Source organism: Parus major, chromosome 1A, assembly GCF_001522545.3.
Source record: "Parus major isolate Abel chromosome 1A, Parus_major1.1, whole genome shotgun sequence".
Classification (NCBI taxonomy): Eukaryota; Metazoa; Chordata; class Aves; order Passeriformes; family Paridae; genus Parus; species Parus major.
In genome coordinates, this window is record NC_031773.1 from 42,565,536 (window position 1) to 42,586,011 (window position 20,476).

The 20,476-nt window shown below is 40.2% G+C and overlaps 1 protein-coding gene and 1 long non-coding RNA gene across 3 annotated transcripts in view; one reads left to right on the plus strand and one right to left on the minus strand.

The window, feature by feature from the left end:
- The window catches only part of CRADD (CASP2 and RIPK1 domain containing adaptor with death domain), a 77,330-nt gene extending 59,986 nt beyond the window's left edge, over nucleotides 1-17,344 (plus strand). For both annotated transcript variants that reach the window (XM_015628534.3, XM_015628535.3), the window contains one exon: nucleotides 16,827-17,344. In XM_015628534.3, the coding sequence (XP_015484020.1) occupies nucleotides 16,827-17,122 (296 nt within the window). In that variant the 3' untranslated portion in view covers nucleotides 17,123-17,344. The remainder of the gene's footprint in view (nucleotides 1-16,826) is intronic.
- Nucleotides 5,118-6,298, minus strand: LOC107204790. The gene is made up of 2 exons (XR_001521743.3): nucleotides 5,844-6,298; nucleotides 5,118-5,417 (listed from the first exon to the last, which is right to left on the minus strand). It is a non-coding gene; the product is annotated as an uncharacterized LOC107204790 (long non-coding RNA).
- Nucleotides 17,345-20,476: the final 3,132 nt, after the last annotated feature.

The window sequence follows — 20,476 nt, forward strand, 5'->3', positions numbered from 1 at the left end:
TTCCTAATGATCTCGTACCCTGAAAAAAAAGGTTTGCTGTTTATGTGGAAGACAGGAAGCATGATTTTGCTATTACAGCATATGACAAAGACTCAAGAAATACTGAGTTTTTAGTTCCACCACAAATCTGTCTACCATTCCCTCCTATTCCTGCCCTCTCACTTTTTAAAATTGGTCTAGGAGAACCTTGGAGCCTTGTGAGGAAGAAATCACGTTGTCTGAATATGAGGACCCATTGGTTCTGCAACACACCTGGATTTCCTCCCACAAACAACAGTAGGGTGGATCTAGAATCAGACCATTGTGTGGGTGGGGACACTTCATGGGCTGTATAAATAAAGAGATTATGTGTTAGTATTGCTTCAGACAGAAAATGTCTACAATGTACATAAACTACCCTTTGCTTTGGGAAATGGGACTGACACCAGGTATTAAAACCTGAAGCTCATGACTTTATCGCTCATTGTTTGGCTTGCTTGTCAGTTCACAGAGCAATGTTTTCCTGCTCTAAATACAGCTTATCACATCAAAAATCAGTAGTGCTATTGCAGTTGCTGTGGCTGCCCCTGCTTTAAATGAGATATTCCATGTGGAAAGCAACAATTCCACATAGCACAGCTCAGGGTTTACTGAAGCTAAGGAGGGCTGCTGGCTTGGCTGATGCATGCTTCATGATGCTTAATTTGGGTTGACACCATAACATCTGACCCAGTGGTGCTTTATTGCTGGTGTAGGGTTGCTGTGTTCCAGCTATAGTTGCTGGATCAACATTTGCTGTTGGTCTGCTGAGAAGTGCGTGCGTATACACGCAGTTGGGGTGTTCCTTCCGCTATTTCCAGGAGCAAGCAAACTCAGAGGTATGGAGCAAAGAGGATGACGGTTGTTTATCCCCAAAACTCATGTATCCAAGAGCTGTATTTGTGTTGGTTTGTCTGGAACTTACTTGTGCTAACGAGGTCATGGAGTTGGATTTTCACTTGTTTCATGTTTTGTAGATAGTTGTTGTGTTTCAGGAGGCCCACACCCTGCTCCTGGGTCAGGGTGGCATGGAGTTACACCTTGCTGTGCTAGTGAGCCTTTTTGCGCTGCCAGAAGCAGTGATACCCAAAGGAAGGTGTGCTGCCCTGTGGAGCACAAACTTGGAGACTCTGATGGAAGGGTCCTAGTCAGTTAAAAACCTAGTCTTATAGGACATTCCTGGACAAAAATAAATGAGGAAACCCCAGCTGACAAAGGAATAAATTAAATAAGTATGTGTTTCTGTCACTGTCTTTTCTAGAACACTCCTGCCTTATGTATTTGCTATTGCAAATGAAGTTTGGGCTTGCTTCTGTGTCACAATGTCACAAGCTTTTTTCCATGGGAGGTGTGGTACAGCTAGAGTGATGGGTCACCTTCTACACTTGGTAGTGCAGGCTCTGTACCAAGTGAGTTTCTACCCAGGAATTCAGATTTTCATAGTAGTCTCAAAAAAAACCCCAGCAAAACAACCTCCCTTCAACACCACCATCGCCAGTTAGAGCAGGAAGATGGTTGTAGGTAGATAATTAAAAATTGTGTAATGTTAATTATATAGTCTGGCTAGGTATATGCTCCTGTAATACCAAAAATAATACTTTGAAGGAGGGAATTAGGGAGATGACTATTTTTGCATTGGTAAAGAGAGCAGCAGTCTGAAAACAGCTGGGGGCTGGTTTGGCAGCAGAATCCTAACCCAGCAGCCATCATGCTTTGCCATCTGCTCAGACAAAGCGCACAGGAAACAAGGCTGACTCCTGAGTTGACACCAAGACAGTGTGTGGTGCATACACACACTTTTTCTTCTTCATTACCTGCTGCACCCCCCTGTGATGCTCTCTCCATGCATGGGAAGGCCACTGCAGCTTTTGCCTGCTCCGGTCCTCTCTTTGCTCACCAGTGATTTTCTTCCTTCTTCTCGAACATGTGGAGCCAGTGGGAATTAACACTGTGAAGTGCAGAGCCAACTGGCAGAAAGCAAGCCTGACAAGCTGTCCGTCCACACTGGAATATGGGGCTTGATTTATACAACTGAAACCCTGCAAAGAGGTTTGAAAAGATACAAAAGTTCAAGAGAAAAATTCAAGCTGACCTCTTGCAACACTTACAGCGGCAATCTCTGCTAAGTGAAACAGAGGTACCAGGTCACTACCTTCCACACAAAATGACAGCATTAACTGGACCCTTATTTAGGAAATTTAAATTTAAAACATGGTTTCTGAACCAAACTGTGCAAAAAAAAAAAATCCAAACAAACAAAAAAAAAACCCCACAGATAACAAAAACAAGGAAAAAAAATTAAAAAAATAAAAAAAAGACAAACCAGAAAAAAAATCACTTTTGGTGGAAAATTTTTGTGGGTTTTTTCCAACAGAAGCTGAGGACATCATTATTCTCCCTGTCACTCTCCTTCCTGCTCAAAAAGTGGGGGAAGGAGAGAAAAAGTTGGAGGAGAAAAAGAAGAAAACAAATGCACTTCTTAAAAGTAGCAGGGGATTTTTGTCATGGAAAAACTTGCAACATACCTTTGACAGACAAGTCCACCTATCCAGTGGGAGGGCTGCATGCCTGCCCAGCATGGGCTGGGGAAGAGACCAGCTGCCTTTCTGTGGTGGGTGGACATTGTGGTAGCACAGTGTCCCAGCACCAGAATCCTCCAGCAATTGCAACATGAGGCAGGGAAGAGAAGAGAGATTGAGAAGGTGATAGAAGGTGGGAACAGACTAAGCCAGTGCTAAGAGACAAAAAGGAATCTACATTGTGAACTGTCCTGGAAAAACTATCACTTTGTGTAAATGCAGACATCAGAATTTGAATCAAAGGTATGTTTTTCCATATTAAACTCAATGCCTTAAAATTCTGTGTGAAGCAGCTGGCAGAGTAGAGGTGAGGTTTATATATGTACCTATTTGTTTCCATAACATTTCAGCCTTTCTGACTCAAATAGCAAGTGACCCCTTTGGTTGTCTGCTCCCTTTTGTTATCAGCACCTTAGTGGATTTCCATATTCCATTATGCTCAGTTCCTTACTCAAGATTATTTGGGATAACCTATATATTTACCTTTCTAGGACCCGGTCAATTAGCTTCTTTGATTAAAACTGCGGAGGCAAGCAGGGCTCCAGCAGTATCTGAATATGGGCATCTTTCAAATTTGTGATCATGAGTGGGAAATGCAGGATAGATGAGCTGCTGGGCTGTTGGCTCTTCTGATACTCTTCCTTTTTGACATGTGGAGGCCCAGCTCTTTGGAGTTATTTTAACATAATCATGGCAAACTCTGTGTACATAACCTAATACATACAAAGCCTTTTTCACAACCCACACCTGAGACTGCAAACTCCCCTCCCTAAGTGTTTGTATTTAGCAGAACATCTCCCCTCCCTGGTTGCTCGGGGAGCATCCAGACAGTACAGCGTGGAAGCCATAAAATACAGTAGTTCAGATACAAGAAAGGCTGATGGTTCCGAGTTCCTGGAAAGCCTGGGATGGTGTATAAATGAGGTCATATCTAAAACATCTTCAAATATTTTTCTAAAGCAAATGTTGCACAATTAAATTAAGGCTGCAGTGGAATAAAAAAATAGAAATGAATTTGTTTTCTCTTGAACAGGACAAAGATGTTACATTTAATGATTCCCACAGAAAAATGTGGACTTCAAAATTAGAGCCACAGCTGTGTTTTCAGTCAAAGAAAGTATACTGGATTGGAATATACAGAGCTGTAGAGCACTGTGCAAAACCTGAGGAGTTCTCACCTTCTCTTTCTAGCAGAGATATGTATTTTCCTTGGCTTTGTGCTTTGGTGTAATGTGCACATTCATGCAGTAATTATCTTTTTTCTCGGAGATTGATGAGCACTAGAGCTGTGCTGCAGATTGTTTCAGCTGCCTCCTGCTGTCTCTGCATGTATCTCTGACTGATCTTATTTGATAGAGTCTCTCAAGCTGTGTTCCTTAGGGTCTTTAAAAGAGCATTCTGTGGGTTTACAGAGCTATTTTTTTTTTCAGTTGTGTATCTGAGACAATTTTCTATGTTATTTGAAATTCCTTCAGCAAGCTTTTGTTCAGCTGTTCCAAACAGACTTGCTCCCTGAAAAAGCTGTGTTCCTGCCTTACAGACACAGGCATCTTTGGTTGACTGAGTTTCTCTACTTGCATGTGGAAATACTTGCATGACACAAAGAACTGTATTAAAAATGGCTTCTATTTTCCTTGCTTGGTTTACAGAGGGGGTCTGTTGAGTCTCTTTGTCAAATGCTTGAGACCTGGATTGTTTCAAAAGGAGATGTGGCTTCTTGAGGTGATCCTAGGATTCTTGTCCCAAATCTCAAAATCTGCCTGCACAGATCTTCCTGAAAAGAGGAAGGCTCTTTACAGTTTTCAGCTTGACTATTCCCATTTACTTGGCAATTTTAAACATGAAAATCTTTATATATGTATAAATGCCAAGATGCCTCAAGTAAGGATTTTTCACAGGGTGCCTGAAGTTCTCAAATATCTCAAATACAGTATAAATATCACTATGTAATGCCTGGTAAATTGCATGTCTTGAAAAGCCTGAGTTGTAGCAGTACCTTCATCTTCTTGTCAACCTCTTTTGAGTAGATAAGAAGCCTCCAGTTTCAATCAACAAAACTGAATAAATATACTTAAATATTCAGTCTTGTGGCTTTAGCATACAATTCCTAGGCTCTGTAACAAACTTAGAAAGCTCGAATCTCCCAAGATCAGAGAACAACAAAGAATTGCAGCCAAATTTTCATCTGTCTTCTGTCTTGGTGCTTGTAAACTTGTACATGAACCCTCTGTCATTAGGATATTCCCACATACTAAGGTGCAGGTGGAAGGCTCAGTTAGGTGGGTGGGCACTGTGTGGTTTCTGCACAACACAGCTGAGTTTTCATATGCTGATGTGGTGTGGTGCATTTCCACAAAGGGGAAACTGAGGTAGAACCACTTCTGTAGAATGTGTTAACCTTGCATTGCCGGGTCATGTACCTCTTCTCTGAGGAGCACACACACAAAATAAGGTTACATGTTGAATGTGAGGGTCAAAATACTTCACCCTAACCCGCAAATCAATTAGAAGGCTAATTTCAAGGTGTGTGTTTGATTTCTTTAATAAAGTCAGCTGATGTTTACAGTTCTGGTGCTAAAATTTTCAGCATTATGAAGAAAGCCTCTTGATTTCTTTGTTTCTGAGTTTGTAGAACCTAAAAGATATTTGCTTAAGCAAAGAAAAAATCCTTTCTTAAATTTGTTTTCCATTGTTACCTCTAAGAGGTTCCTGTGATGTCAGGAACAGTTGTCAAGGAAATAACAGTCATTTTCTTTTGTTTGTAGCAGGATTTCAGGTTTGTTTCCTTCAAGGACACTAATATCACTTGTATATCTGCATCTGTGGGACAGAAGAGATTTGTCTAGTTTTTAGTTTTGCTTTTTACTTTTGTTTCAATCTCACTTAGATTAGACATAGCTGTGCAAAAATCCCAAACCAAGTATAACAAATCTTTTATGGTCTGTCAATCTTCCAGCCTTTTCATTCTGTTGTTAAAACATTTTTATTTCTGATTCATTAGGTACAAAAGCCAAAATGATTGAAATTTCAATTCTGGATCAAAGTTTGGCAGCTAGTAAACTACAAAACTAAGAGGGAAAACATTGTCTATGCATGAGACATGAAAATTAACTGTTTAAGGAAAATATTTTTTCAGATGTTTAAGTTTTTGCATATGAATCATCCCACTAATAGTAGCATAAATCTTCTACAAACAGCCTAAGTAATGCAAATGTTTGCTAATACCTTGTTTAATTTTGAACTTACTTCAGTTCCTTTGGCATAATGCTGTTCCTGAGTGAGTAGTGGAGTAATTGGGTCCTTAGCCCTCGAGTGCATGGTTGCAGCTGTGAGTCATCTCCTTGCTTTCCGTGCTGTCTTGGGATCTCTAGTGACGGCAGAGGATCAGCGTGTTGTGTCACCCGGCACCAGCCATGTCACAGGGCAGCCACGAGCCCCACTGCTGAGCACATGGTGCAGGCTGTTCTGTCAGTGCTGACTCAAGGAGGAAAAAGAAGTGCTCATCCAATTCCTGCTGGTGTAAAGTGCTCTCTGGACCTTGGTTTCGGAAATTACTTCACCCACACTCCCATTTTTACCCTTTTCCTACCAGGATCAGGTGACAGATCCATAACCAATTTGTGGAAATGAAATTTTAAAAACTGAATGAATTTGACTTGCATATATCTCAGACTTCCATATATTTTAATTAAGATTTTGAAAAATTAGGGAGGTTTGTGTATACATGTACATACATACATACACGCATACATATAAATGTGTGTGTGTGTGTGTACATATATACACATATATTTATTTATATTTATATGCACACACACACAAATGCATTCTCACGTTTGCTTTACAGATAACTAAAAGTCTTGTGGTTGTGACCTTCTAAAATTACGGTCCTATTGGACAGCTAAAATTGCTGTTGGACAGTATGGATCTGTGAAACCTGCCATGAGGTTCTAAATTGGTTTCTTTGACTGACTTGGCACTTGAGAGGGCTGGTTGTGATGCTAAGCCTTCCATTCATCTGAAAATGGAGAGACGCAAGTGACGCCACCTGAAGCCCTCCTTCCTGACACCTATGGAAAGCTCTGTCTTCTGACTCAGGCTGTTGAATTGCATTTGGCAAGCCAGGCACAGCAACTGATGGTAGCTGAGCAGTGTATTTTAGTACCACTACCTTTTTTTTCCTGTGTATTTTGAAATGTCAAAAAGTCTACTAAAGTTCATAAGCATTTAGAGTACTGATGCAAAAAATGGAAGAAGAAAAGAAACCAGGAGGGGTCTACATCCATGTCGCTTATGGCATTTTGTGAAGTCTTTACACCTATGCAAAATGTCTGTAAGGAGACACTAAACTCACCTGTTGCACTTTGTTTACTTGTTTTGCATGGATGTAAGTGATTAAATAAAATGCCAAGCAGAGGAGGATTCAGCAGAATGATAGTACTGTTTTAGCTTGCTGTGAGTGGCTCGTGCTATTAATATATGTTTGTGGTCAGGAAGGAACGCAGTCTCACTTTGCTATAATATGTGCAGTATTAATTTTGGTTTGACACCTGCCAGGCAAAGATCCTCACCAGCCAAAGGCATTCTTCACAACTGAGCTCCATCTGTCATGCAGATCTTTGATTCTGATATTTCTAATGACTCGAGCCAAAACAAAAAAGAGGAGCCAACTTGAGGAAAAAAAAACTTGAGGAGGAATGAAGAGTTCTATCAAGGCTAAATATAATGGCTTATTGTCACATTTAGTTTAAGTCCTGCAAGGGAAACATGTGTGATATATTATTGTTTTAGAAGAAAACAGTCCTTCATACTTGTAGTGTCGTTGTTGTTGTTGTTGCATGAAAGGAATATTGATAGCTAAAGTTCAAGCACATGATTTTATTGCTGAAATGCTGTAGCTTATAGAAAGATTTCTTGATAGGAAAGTTTATAGTAAAAAAAGTTTACTCACTTATTGTACTCATCATATTAAAAGCCTAAAGAGTCTTTGAGTCTTGCATGCAAAGGAGCAGCAGGATTAACACTTGCCTCAGCTCTTTGAAAGACAGCTCAGGCTTTTTGAAATAAGCATTCAAGTAACGTCTGTCAAAAAAAGTTAGCTTCCAATCCCCTGACAAAAGTTGCATGATGATTTTGTCACCTCACTGACAAAACAATCATTAATTGCTCTAGTTAGTTTTGTTTTTCACTTAGTGTGGGTGAATTAATCTGTCAGAGCTGCCCAACCCACATGGGTAAACATTTGCCTCCTATGATACCATAAGAAGTCTACAACAAATATGAATGTATTTTATGATCATCACAACTTCATACAATCACCCACTGATAATTTTTTTTTATTTATGATGGCATGGAGAAGAAACTTGACTAAGATAAATTTGAGCTCTGTGGGCTTCAGATCTATAATTAATGGTTGAAAGTTCTGTATTATCAAACACCATTCAATTCACTAGGAACTGCAGAGCATTGAAAACTATAGAAATGAAGTGACATTCTTCAGAATTTGATTTTTTTCAGCATTATTTGTAGGCTTGACTGTTGGTGTGACTGCTGGCCTGTAAAACAAAAACTCTCTACTCTTTCAGACTAGCAGGTGTCTTTGTGCTGTCTAGTAGCTCCTGAAAGCTTCAATGTTCCACAGAACCTAACAATTGAGTAGATCTTTCTTTTTTCCCTTAGTGTATTGCTGCATGCTGAACTTGTTCATGCATTTATATCAAAGGTACACTGCAAAGATGCCATCATTAGCTGTGATTTCAGTATTCATGCATATTGCTCGCTTATGTATAACAATATAGAAATTAATAGGAAATATCAAGCAAATTTTACTTCTACATCAGTGCCTAGAGCAACATAAAATGCAAGGTCTAAAGCCACAGTATGATTAAATCCAGCACTGCCTGTAGTGTTAGGTCATCCTGCCTGAAAAGAGTAGACGTTATATTATGTTGTGTTTCTGTTTACTTTGCATAGGTGCTCTTTTCCTTGCATGCATCTGCAACAGCCATTTATTCATGAAATTAATTACTTGATCTCATGGTATGCAGCAGCAGATTAAAAAATGTTCAAGAAAACTGTGTAGCAACTGAAACTGAATAGTGGGAATACAACTAAAAACTTTTGTCGTGAAATCTGAATGTTTATGTTTCAGATTTACCAGTCTGCTTCCCCATCTGCAGCTACTAGGCAGTCCTTAGCAAGTGATAAAGAATATATGAATTAGCTGCTGGTATTGAGCCAAAATAGAAACATTTGTGTTCTTGAATTGCCTGTTAATTTACAAAATTTTATGCTGTTTTTCTTACCCTAATACCCAAAATGTACTTAATGTCATGAAGTGTGGTGTTTTAGAGCTCACAGAGGAGAAGGGCTGCCAACAAATGAAGATCTATGTACTTTTTAATTACACCACTAATACAGAGTCCCAGCTAGCTTTCAGCAGGAAGGAGCTGAATTTGGTACCTGAGGTGGATTATGCTTCACTTCAGGGAAGTGCCATCAATTTGATTACCAAAGGATCATGGTCTCAATTTATTCTGCATATTGGCAGTCATATGTATGGTAGATTCCAATTTATTAAAAATAAGACAGAGAAATTAGTATATTTTACTGCAAGTCATAAAAACCAGCACAATGAGGAGGAATGGAGCCAATCTTAAAAATGTATTTCATATTTGCTTTCATCTTGATTAGTACCTTTCGTAATTTAATTAAGATACTTGGAGATGTAAATTACCATGACAGAAGTATGCTTACAAGTACGTGTTTTATGATCACTAATTGACAGAAGTTGATTTTATTAATGCAAATTCCATATATAATGTTTGCATTCATCAGATCAGAAGTTACCAAGTTACAGAAACTATGAAGCATGACTACTCATAAAATTCTCTGTTAGATTTGTTTTACTGTAACATGGTCAGCTGAAAAAAAATATACTGATTTTTAAAGTATATTTTTTATTTTGGATGTTTATCTTTCAGTGTTTTCACTGTAGATCTTCCATTCTGTATGTTACTCTGGATATTTAACTGGCCAAGATTTGAATGGATTGCATTAGGAAAGATAGTATATATTCTTAAGAAGATATTGGATCTATTGTTTCTACAAAGGTGCAAGTTTTCCATCACCAGGATTTTTCCATCACCAGGATTTCCCCATGCAGAGTCTACTCTGTGGGAGGAAGAATCTGGATTTCCCAAGCAGAGAACAGAGATCAGCTGTTGCTTGGTAGTCATCATCAGATGGTGTTCTCAAGTAGCCTGAAATGGGATGAAGGAGGTCGGCATCTCTTTGGTAGTCAGCAGGAGCCTTTAGAGGGGGCAACCAGCACAAACAAGTGGAACAGCTGTCACAGCCTCCCACCTTGCAGCTACCTGTGTAGCTGCTCACTGCTCACATTTGGCAGGAGAGACAGAAACAGCTATGCACGTGTTTAAAAGCAGGAGAAAGCTATACAACTTCTCCAAGTTATTTTACTCTTCTTCTGTAAGTGAATTCTAGCTGAGTGTACTAACTTTATATATGGAAAAATATCTCTTATGGGGTCTGGTATCTGTCTGCAAATAGTACAGTTCAGTTTTTCTCACTCCTTCATCAAACACTCTTTAAAACCAACTGAAACCAGGAGGCAGATCTGGTGGGTTTGAGTAGACTTTGGATGGGCTGAGTGCAGATGCAGATGCAAACTGAGTGCAGTTTGCAGATGCATAGAAGATACGTATGTGCTGATACCTAGAAGAGAAATACTTTCTCCATGTTCTCTGGAGCATGATTATTTGGAGTTGTTGCAAAATACTAATGTTCCCTTCTTGGCCTTTGAAGCAGTCTGGTGTTTAATTAGCAACAATGACAACAAGATTAAAAAATAACACCCAAATTATATAGTAGGGGTTGGTTTCTGGATAGTCTGTTTTACTCTTTTTCATTGATTTCATTGATTAGCAATTTGAACTTGTTTCTTGTGTTTAAACAGATCCCAAATTGGATCCTAAAGTTCACTGAAATGAAATAACCTTATAATCCTTCATGACAATTCTGACTTGCACAGGCAGGACTGAGTGCTGGACACTCCATGAAGACATGCCAAGTATTGTATGTGATAATTTCCTGTCTGGCACTCCAGTCCTTCATGGCTGCAGGTTGGCTTATGAATTTGAATGTGATGTAGGAAGAGACAGGCATTTGCCTGCAGTTTCACCTGTTAACAGTGTTGAGAGAGAACAGCTGAACAAGAAAGCAGCAGAGCAGCTTACAAATGGAGACTTACTGTAACCTTTCATCTTCTTTTCTAACAAATCAAGCCAAGCAATCCCCTGCAGTTACCCAACAACTTCTTTTTTTTCTAGCCTTCTCACCAGGATCTCCACCATAATTTTGCATTTTACTTCAATTATCTGTGGCATTTACTGGGATCCCTCAAAAAGTTTCTTCTCTGCTATTCTTTTCATCCAGCATCTCTAGCAGCTCAGGGAGGTTGCAGCTCCTAGAAATCTCCAGTCTCTCCAGGAGCGTTACGTAGTGTCCTTCAGTTCAGGTTCTGCAGCTCTTGCTGCTCATGAAAGCCTGTCCTGTCCTGATCTGCCAAGTGCTGTCTTTGTTCATGACACACTCTCACTATTGTGCTCATGACAAGGGGATTTTACTCTAAAGCAGATATACCTGTTTATATGCAAGTTATTTACTGTTGTGACATTCAGTCAGTAAATAATTTTTGTAACATAGCACAACTGCCAAAACACACAACACACAGCCTTGGCAACCGTGCCCCTTCTGTACCCAGTGCTGGGTCTGTGGCTCAGGCTAGTTAAATGAATGGGCTGGAGGGAAGCAGAACCTCACACTAAATTCAGTATTATGTATGTTTTTCTTTAGCTGAAGTGCCCCACATGCCACTGATGGCATGTTAGCCATGATGGCTCTGGGGAGCTCCAGAGTCCCTTTTAGCTGAATTTTCTCTAGTAACCAGGGCCATGTGCTAATCTGCTGTGGGGTGTTGTGTACATGCATGTACCCCTAGTAGCTTCTGAACCTCTTATCCAACATCAAGAAGCCTGCCTATTTGCTGTTGAGGAAAGGAGCACTTTCATGAGTGTCTTGAGAACAGGTAAGCAGCTGGAGAAGACCTGAAGTTAGCTCTGTAGGATTCACATCCTGGGGAGGAAGTGAGGCTTCTTTGGTTTGCTGCTTGTAGAACCTCTTAATCTAACTTTACCACTTCTCAGGGAAGAACTGTTCTCCAGATGCCAGAAAAGATGATTAAAGAGGACTCTGAAATGCTTGCTTTGAACTCTTCAGAAATCATGACTAGTATCTGATAAGAGGATTAAGTGAACAATAGTTAGCGTCTTGAGTCCAGATCACTGAAGGACTCCATACACCTAGCAGGAGGAGATGCTGTGGCCAGATGCATGCCCAAGTAGTTATTCCTTTTTACAGTCCCATTCCAGTTTTGCAGGGTCTGAGACCAGACTCACCGACATGTTTCTGATGTCATTATATAAAAATTAGAGCATTTTCCTAGCATTGTTCCTGCCAAGAGCTCTTGCATGCTTGATTTCAGCATACTCCTTGATTCCCAGGAGAGTTTTCTCTCAAGCCGGTGCTGTTCTGGAGGCTAGGAAGCATTCTTGACCCTTCCCAGGGAAATCTTTATATTTTTTCTGTAATGATTTACCAGGAGAAATGGAGTATGTCTGGGCATTAGAATGTGCAACTCAAGAGACAGCTGGATTCCCATTTCCCCTTCCACGGGTCCTTCTTGTCTTATCCAACAAGTATGTACATGGTCCTCTTAAGCGGATAAAATACAGAGGCAGTGCTGGAAGCAAAGACCAGTCTGCAGAAACACCTTTCCCAACAGACAGGTTTATTAGTTATTAGATAAAAGATGGGCCATAATATATCCCTGACTCTTCAACTGTCTTCTGAACTGCCTGTAGCATTGTTCTCGTAGGATTAGGCAGCAACTGACTGAGATCTTTTCAGCAATTTGGATTCAGGTGCAATTTCCATCCAAGTCCCTTTTACACAGCGGGGAGCAAAAGCCAGAAAGTTGAGTTTGTGTTAAAATGTACTGATTTCACAGAGAAATCTATCTGAAACTCCAACAAATGCTTTTGGTCATGCACAAAGAAGTCACACATACATGGAGAAGGGCCCTTTAGGCAAAACTGTAAGGCATTTTGGTCCCCAGTAGTTCTGAGGAATCAGCTGGGTATTTTGCAGGTTATCCAGCAGTGAATGCCTCAGCTCCTTTTGCTGCTGTCTCCTGTGTGGACTTTATCTTACATCCTTCCATTTGTGCCAAGTGAGACACAGCTAAGGTGAGCTTGTTTTCCATCCCCCTGATTTTTCCACTATCTTCTTGTAGTCTCCTACTTAAAGCTACAGAGTTTCCGAAGAAAAAGAAATGCAAAAGTGGTGACTGTCTGCCTTTTCCCCCTGTGTTTTTTGTATCTTTGTTATCTGGGTGACTGTTTTGTCTGGTCTGTATCTGTGATACTATTTATATCTATATCTTGTGTTTCCTGTCCACACTCACCAGCACCACTGTAACTCCTGTTTTGTGCAGTGGTCTGGAAGTACAGATGTGCACACAGGCCAGAAGTTGTCAACGTCTCCTGTTTTTTAATTGGAACAATTAGGATAAAGCTCAGTGTGGATGAGCTTCCTTCACCAGCAATGGGGAGAAGCACATTCCCTCATGCTACAGCTTTGAATAGAAGGAGCTGCAGATCTTTCTCTGGGTCAGTTTCAGCTTCACAGCCAGAGTGAAGAGTGTCCTTCCCATCTCCAGCCTTAGGGAAGGGGATTTTCACAGTCCCAAGAACCATGCCAGCCAGCTGGCTGGTGGTCCCAGGAGAGAAGTTCTGCACCAGGCTGCCTCTCTCCCCAGCACAGAGGTGTTGGCTCTTCATTGCTCAGGACCTTAGTGGCTTCAGCATGAGCAGTGAGAGTTCAGCCTCTAATTCTCTGCAGCATGTGGCGCTGGCACCTTGCAGCCCAGACCATGGTCACAGCTGGACACAGTGTTTCATTTGGTGTTCTCGGTGGAGGTGACAGCAGCACAAGTTACCTACTCCAGAGCAACCCTCAACACCCTCTGGTGGTGCCCCAAGCCCCACTTCTTCCACTTCTTCCCATTTTTAACAGTGCAGTCCTTGTTTTGCTAAGCAGAAACACTTGCCTGACAGAAGCATGTACACCTACTCATCAGACCCACCTAGAACAAGAAAAACTTGACCTTTTTTTTCAAAAATGAGGTCTCAGTATCCTAAAAGTACCTTTCAAATGCAACTGCAGGATCTGCATAATTGAAACTTTTTCTCTAATCTCATTACCTCCCTCAGGCTGTTCCTGACAAGCGGAGATTATAAATGAGAGTTTGTAGTAAACATAGCTAAAATAAAAGATATCTTTAATATTTTTGCAATATATGCAAAGCAGTTTGGGCATGAGCACAGAGAACTCATTTCTATTTCACCTCAAATACCATTAGGTTTATTGAATTAGGAGTGACATTAATCCTAGAATTTACCCAGATCTTTTTGTGATTTTGCATTTGTCATAACGGAAAGTTCTCACTAAATATTTCTCTATACCTCTAAATAATATTGTCTGTCATGTAATATTTATCTCCGATTTTCCTCTGTGTTTTTGTATCAGAGCTGAAAATGAGCTATCAAAGAAAATAAAATGAGACTGAAATACCAGTCCTTTGTATTAAATTTAACATTTGGCTTCTGTCCCAGAGTTTTCCACATCCATATTAGAATCAGATGGTAGCGTAAGATGAAAAGATCTCCTGGATGGGTTTTATTCTGATCCTAATTAAAGGGCAGATAACAGACTGAACGCAAGATACTTATTGTAGTAAAAAAAAAGCCTGTCTAATATCAAAGGCTGGATGGACAAGCTGACATGTATTATTGTTAGGCCTTCCTTCTTGATCACATTTCAGTATCGTAAAATCATTCTGCTAGTGGATGTGACATATAAAAACTTTAGTGTGAGAGCAAAAATCCCAGGCTGGCAGGTATTACTGCTGTGGGTACACACTTAGTAGCTGACCATAAGCCAAGGAAAGGGTTTAATATCAAAAAGTATTGTTGGTGACAGCACAGTGTAGCTATATTTATTTTATTCTCAACTATTTGCATTCATGAAATACACTGCCTTGTCCTGACTTACCTGTGAAACTGGTATCACATGTGATGTGACAGCATAGGGCAGTCCCACTGGTATTGCTCAGCCTTCTCAGAAGTTGTGCATCCTCTGCCCTATCCACAAACCAGCACTTGCCCCAGATTCCTTTGGCTGTCTGGAGGCAAAAAGATCAAAGAGACCTAAATAGTCTTCAGAAAGCAATTTTCTCTTTACTCAAAGCAGCTTTGTATAGTTCTTGTGTATTATTTGGCTGAAATTGTACAAACATTTGCAGGCTCTGGGTGTTCTATGCGAAAACAATTACTTCTGATAAAATGAAGGAATGTGCTTTCTGGTATTGCTGTTCTGCTGTAGTGGAGACTGTGAGCATGATATTGGAGCAATAAATTAGATTTTGCAAAGCAGCATTTCTGTAGGGAGTCTGCTGCTTTAGACCAACAGGCTATAATCAGCATTTTTCAAGGGGATATTTTGCCTGTGTTTTTTTGCAGTATCTTCAGCAAGAGAAGTAGAATAGCAATTGCAGACTGCATTGACTCTTCATTTCAGCTTTTGATCACAAAAGCTATTGAAGAATAAATATGCTTTGTAGGTATTTTATGCTGCTTTTCTAAATGCACCTTTTTAAATGCTGGCATGTGGTTTGAACTTACAGGAAGAGAATCATTTCACTGGCACTGGCTGTTTACAGCATCAGCGTCAACATTTGAGCTTATACCCAGTTCTCCTTTTACACTAAGTGGAGAGAAATGTGCACATTTAGAGGAGTTTAGTTAATTAATCTGATTATTTTAGAAATCTTCTTTCCAGTGAGAGAGTTTGTATTTTAGAAGAGTCTGTTTCTCTTCTCAGCAGTCATTAATCCTAGCATATTTAGTTCAAGAGGGGTTATCTGTAGTTAGGTGAGCTGGATCTCACATAGCATGTTTCTGAATAGCACTGTATTCTCACTTGGCTACTAACACTGTTTGTATGAATACTTTTGGGATTTTATTTTAATCACCAGATTATTCTAGGGAACACATAAAGAGATCAGTTGTGTTTGTAAGAAATGCTTGCTTCAGTCCCTATAAGATTTTTACTGATGATAATTACAGCTATCTTAATGCTTCCTATGAAAGCTGCTTTGGTAGTTGAATTGATCCTGTCCTCCTCAGGTACCAGTTTAATGTGAAACATCTTTTTGGATGAAGAGTGCATTCTCTTGGGTATGTGGACAATCCTGTGGGACTAAACATCAGGCAAAAATCTCTAAGAAAAAATGGGATCTCCTTGCATTCTCCTGAAAACATCTTCAAGGAGCTCAGATGAATGGAGCTGTGGCACATACATGCCTGCTTTCATGAGTGTTACAAGAACTGGGCTGAGGGATAAAGAAGCATAGCTTGTATTTGTGAACACTGTTGATGCCCTGTTCACTTGGGTTCACCTGAACCATGCTTATAGATTAATTCAAATAGAGGAAAAGCCCTCAAGGCTGGTCTCCTCAAGATGAGTTTGCTATACATGACAGGGCAGAATAGGTAAGTAGCATCTTAGGACAGAATTTCCTTTGAACAACCCTCAGAAGGAAAAAAAGAGTAATGCCTATTAAGTAAGAGATCAAAGTTATTTCTGAAGTGTATAAATGGAATCACAGAATAGGAGTAATAAGGAATTATTGGTCCCATGTTTGTCACTATATCATACTGCTGCAAACACATTGAGGATGATGGCTGCTGGAAACAGGTTCCCTGAAAACCTTTCTTGTTCACTATCCTGAAATCTATAATTACTTCTGGAAGTCTTGGCTTTGGTGTACAGTTCTGATGTCTGGATTACTGATGTCCAAAATCACAAGGCTCCCTAGCATGGTCTACTGAGCAATAGTTTTCTTCTGATTAATCTTCTGGTTCATTACATAATTATTTTTTCTAGGTAAATATGTATTCTCTTTCTTTAATTAATTAATTCTTTCACTTCAGCCTTGCTCATGTTTATTCCCTCCTTTGTCAATGTCTCCCATTAACTCTTGCAGCATTGCCTAGTGACACACATGCTTTTTCTGTCTCTCTTTTACAGACATAACTGAAGTTGCACCATGCATTTTGAAGATGTCACCGACAGATCAGCAGTTGAACAAGCTGGCGAGGAGGCTGGGACCTGAATGGGAGCATATAGTTTTGTGCTTGGGTTTGTCCCATACTGACATCTATCGATGTAAAGTCAATCACCCTCACAACTTGCAGTCTCAGATGGTAGCTGCATTTGTCCTGTGGAAACAGCGTTTGGGGAAAAAAGCGACCATCCAGAGACTGCACGCCAGTCTGATGGCAGAGGAAGTGGATCCTTCGGTGATACAGTACATGCTTGAGTGAAGACATGCTATTTATTCAGTGCTTCCACACATTTCATTAAATTAAGTGAAGAGGATGGAAATGTATGTTGAAGATCGGATGTCTCAAACTGTAAAAAAAGTGAGGTTGGGATCTGTGATTTTATTAAGCTTAAACATTCCAGTTTTCTGTGACATCTTATGACTTGTAATTCTTTTCATGCCAGATTAATTTTTAGCAGACATTAAAAAATAGATCACTCTTTCCTGTTCCCTTTTGTGCTATTTCAGTGGGGATATAGGGTGACAAAGTTCTTGCAAGCAGGCAGGCCTGCAGTGAGTTCAGCAAGGTTTTTGATTTCACTGAGGGAACAAGACTTGGTTTCACTTATTTTCTGAACTATGTTGGAGTCTTTTTACTGCTGTTTCATGCTAGTTCCCTGATATTATAGCAAGAAATGAGACTAATCACCATTACTAATTTAACAATTTTACAACAGTTATTGCAGGTGGCTAATTTCACATTTATAAAAGTTTCACCGCATACAGTTTCATGCTAGGATAGATGGCTGTCACTTTTGTCTGCCATTGAAAAAGGTCCTAAGTGGAAGTAGCAGGGCTGTAGCGTGCTTGTGAGGGTTTCTGCTGTTATTATTTAATGGGTGTAGGTTTCTGCAGGCAGGCCCTATGTGCATATGCCATGTCACAGGTGGGGAGTTCTCAAGGAAGACACACAGTAGAAAAGTGACCAGAAGTAGGCAAGAACCAAGTAAACTGAGCAAGAAGCAGCCTAAAAAAGGAGACAGCTTCTAAGTTGTCCATAAATAACTGGGAGACCTTCTGGTGTCTGCTGAGTCTTTGAACTGTGCTCTGTATCCAGGCAATCTTGTTTCATGGTGAGGTCAAACATCCATAGGCATGTTGCTCTGACCACTGCACACCCAACAGGATAGTGAATTTTGCAGGTCCTTTCTGGTCAAGATGAACTTCCCACTATTCTCCCTTCAGCTTTCCTCAGCCATCCACCAGGCTGATTTACTTTTTACCAGCTTTTCTGCACCTCACGGGGCAATTTTGGCACTGCTGTCCTCAGTTCTTTGCCAGTGTAATTGTACCTCCAATGAAGATAAGATTTTATACAGAAAAACAGTAAAGTTTGTGCTCTTCTCCTCCTCCCCTTCTGTCATGGAAATTTTATTCCTGCTGGGAAAAAGTACTGAGATTTTTGCTGACTAGGCAAGTGGGGATCAGTCTGCAGGATACCCAAAGGCAATGGGAGTGACCAGCTGCTCTCTGAGGCCTAAGGCTAAGAGGCAGAATACATTTTAATTCTCGCTGAGCAGTTTGCTGTGCAGTAAATGAAGAACAGAATTTTGATGCAGAGTTTCTAGGTCTATTTATGAATAAGTTACTTTAGACTGTTTCATCTACAGAGTCATTGCCAAAGAACTTCCCATCCTGCAAAATTTGCTCTAATTTCACAGCTTAACAGCCTTGTCTGAAGTCTTTACTGGGGCAAGAATGAAATTTATTGCTTTTTATTTTTTAAAAATTGTTAGTTTTATACCTAAATTTTGAAATACATAGTAAATTAGAAAAGACAAAAAGATTTTAAAGAAATCCTATGTGCCTTGGTCTTTAGAAGCATAGAAACAGAAAATATATCCTGGCAGGATCTGGCTCCTGCAGGTTCTGAAACTATCTGGTAATATTTTGGTTTTAATCTTCTGTATACAGTTATGACCCTCAGTAAATTGTGATACTGTTATACATCACTCAGATCTTAACTACTCCTATTCAGATCTCAACTATTCATATCCTGCTTCCAGAGATTAATTATATCAACAAATTCCAGATAAACAAGCTAAATTAATTTAGGGTTTGGGATTTATTTATTTTTTCTGTTTCACAATGCTTTAATGCCAACATGTTCTTTTTTAGGTGGAAAACCATCCCAGAGCAGGTGTGCAGACATTTGGCAAATTCATATGAGCACAGCCCAGCACAGGGAGTGGGATGAGGACTTTGAAGCAATTCTGCCAGTGAGATTGACAGGAGCATGGTTTGCATATTAGGGAGGAGATGCAAAGCAGTCTTCCTGACAGCAGTTCGGAGGAAAAAAAGTTAGAGATGGTTGACAGGAGAAACTACTGAAAATGTGATTTAGAGGAAGCAGTTGACTCCCAGTGTCATAAATGTAAGTACCTTATGTTGTTCTGAACCAGCAAGGATCAAGTCTGAGCACAAGACTGGCCTTCAAGGCAGTTCATCCCCAGTTAACCTAGAATGATCACAGTGCTCCAAGGAGGCAACCAGTCTGGGCAGTAAAGCAATGTAATGGGCACACTTACAGGACCCTGGTACCTTCTTCTCTGGGTGAACTTTGCATTTCATGTTCTTCATTTCATGAAATCATAGGATGGTTTGGGTTGAAAAGGACTTCCAAGATCATCTAGCTCCAACACAACTCCCATGGGCACCTTTCAGTACACCAGTTTGCTCAAAACTCCATCCAACATGGCCTTAAACACTTCCAGGAATGAGGCATCCAAACATCTCTGGGCAATCTGTTCCAGTGCCTAATCACCCTTATAGTTAAGAATTTCTCCTTAATATTTAATCTAAACCTACCCTCTTCCAGTTTGAAGCTCCTCCTCCTTATCCTATCACAACATGTCCTTGTAAAAAGTCCCTCTCCAGCTTTCTTGTAGGTCTTTTTCAGGTTCTCGATGGTGCTATAAGGTCTTCCCTTAGCCTTCTCTTCTCCAGGCTGGGCAGTCCCTACTATCACAGCCTTTCCTCACAGGAGAGGTGCTCCAGCCCTCTGGTCCTCTTTATGGCACTTCTCTGGACTCCAGTGCTCCTATGTCCTTCCTGTGTATGGACTCCAGAGCTGTTAGCAGCACTCCAGCTGGGGTCTGACAAGAGCGGAGAAGAGGTAGATAATCACTTCCCTCAACCTGCTGGCCATGGTTGGCCGATGTCAGGTAATCCATAACTAATACACTTCAGAATCTTTTTAATGGTTAAGAAAACAACCTTCAGTAGATAGGAAATTTCACGCCAAATAAAGTTTCCTTTCAAGATAAGGATCTGTCTGAGCATCTACTATGGGCCACTGGAAACCTGATAAGTGAGTATCACATCAGGTAATTTCTCCAGTTTCTTTAGGTGGGCTAAATGGTACAACCCTTGCATCTGGCACTAAAATTACAGGAGCCACAGCTTGACAAAGATTATAAAATCTGGCCTCTCATATTGTAGAGCAAAGCATGTAATTCATAATTTATAGTTGCTTTCACATTCCCAGGGCCTAAATGAATACTCTAATACTTGAGTTGCATATATTGGAGGGAGAGGTTTACTTGTTTTATGAGATTGTTTCCATTGCTGTTAT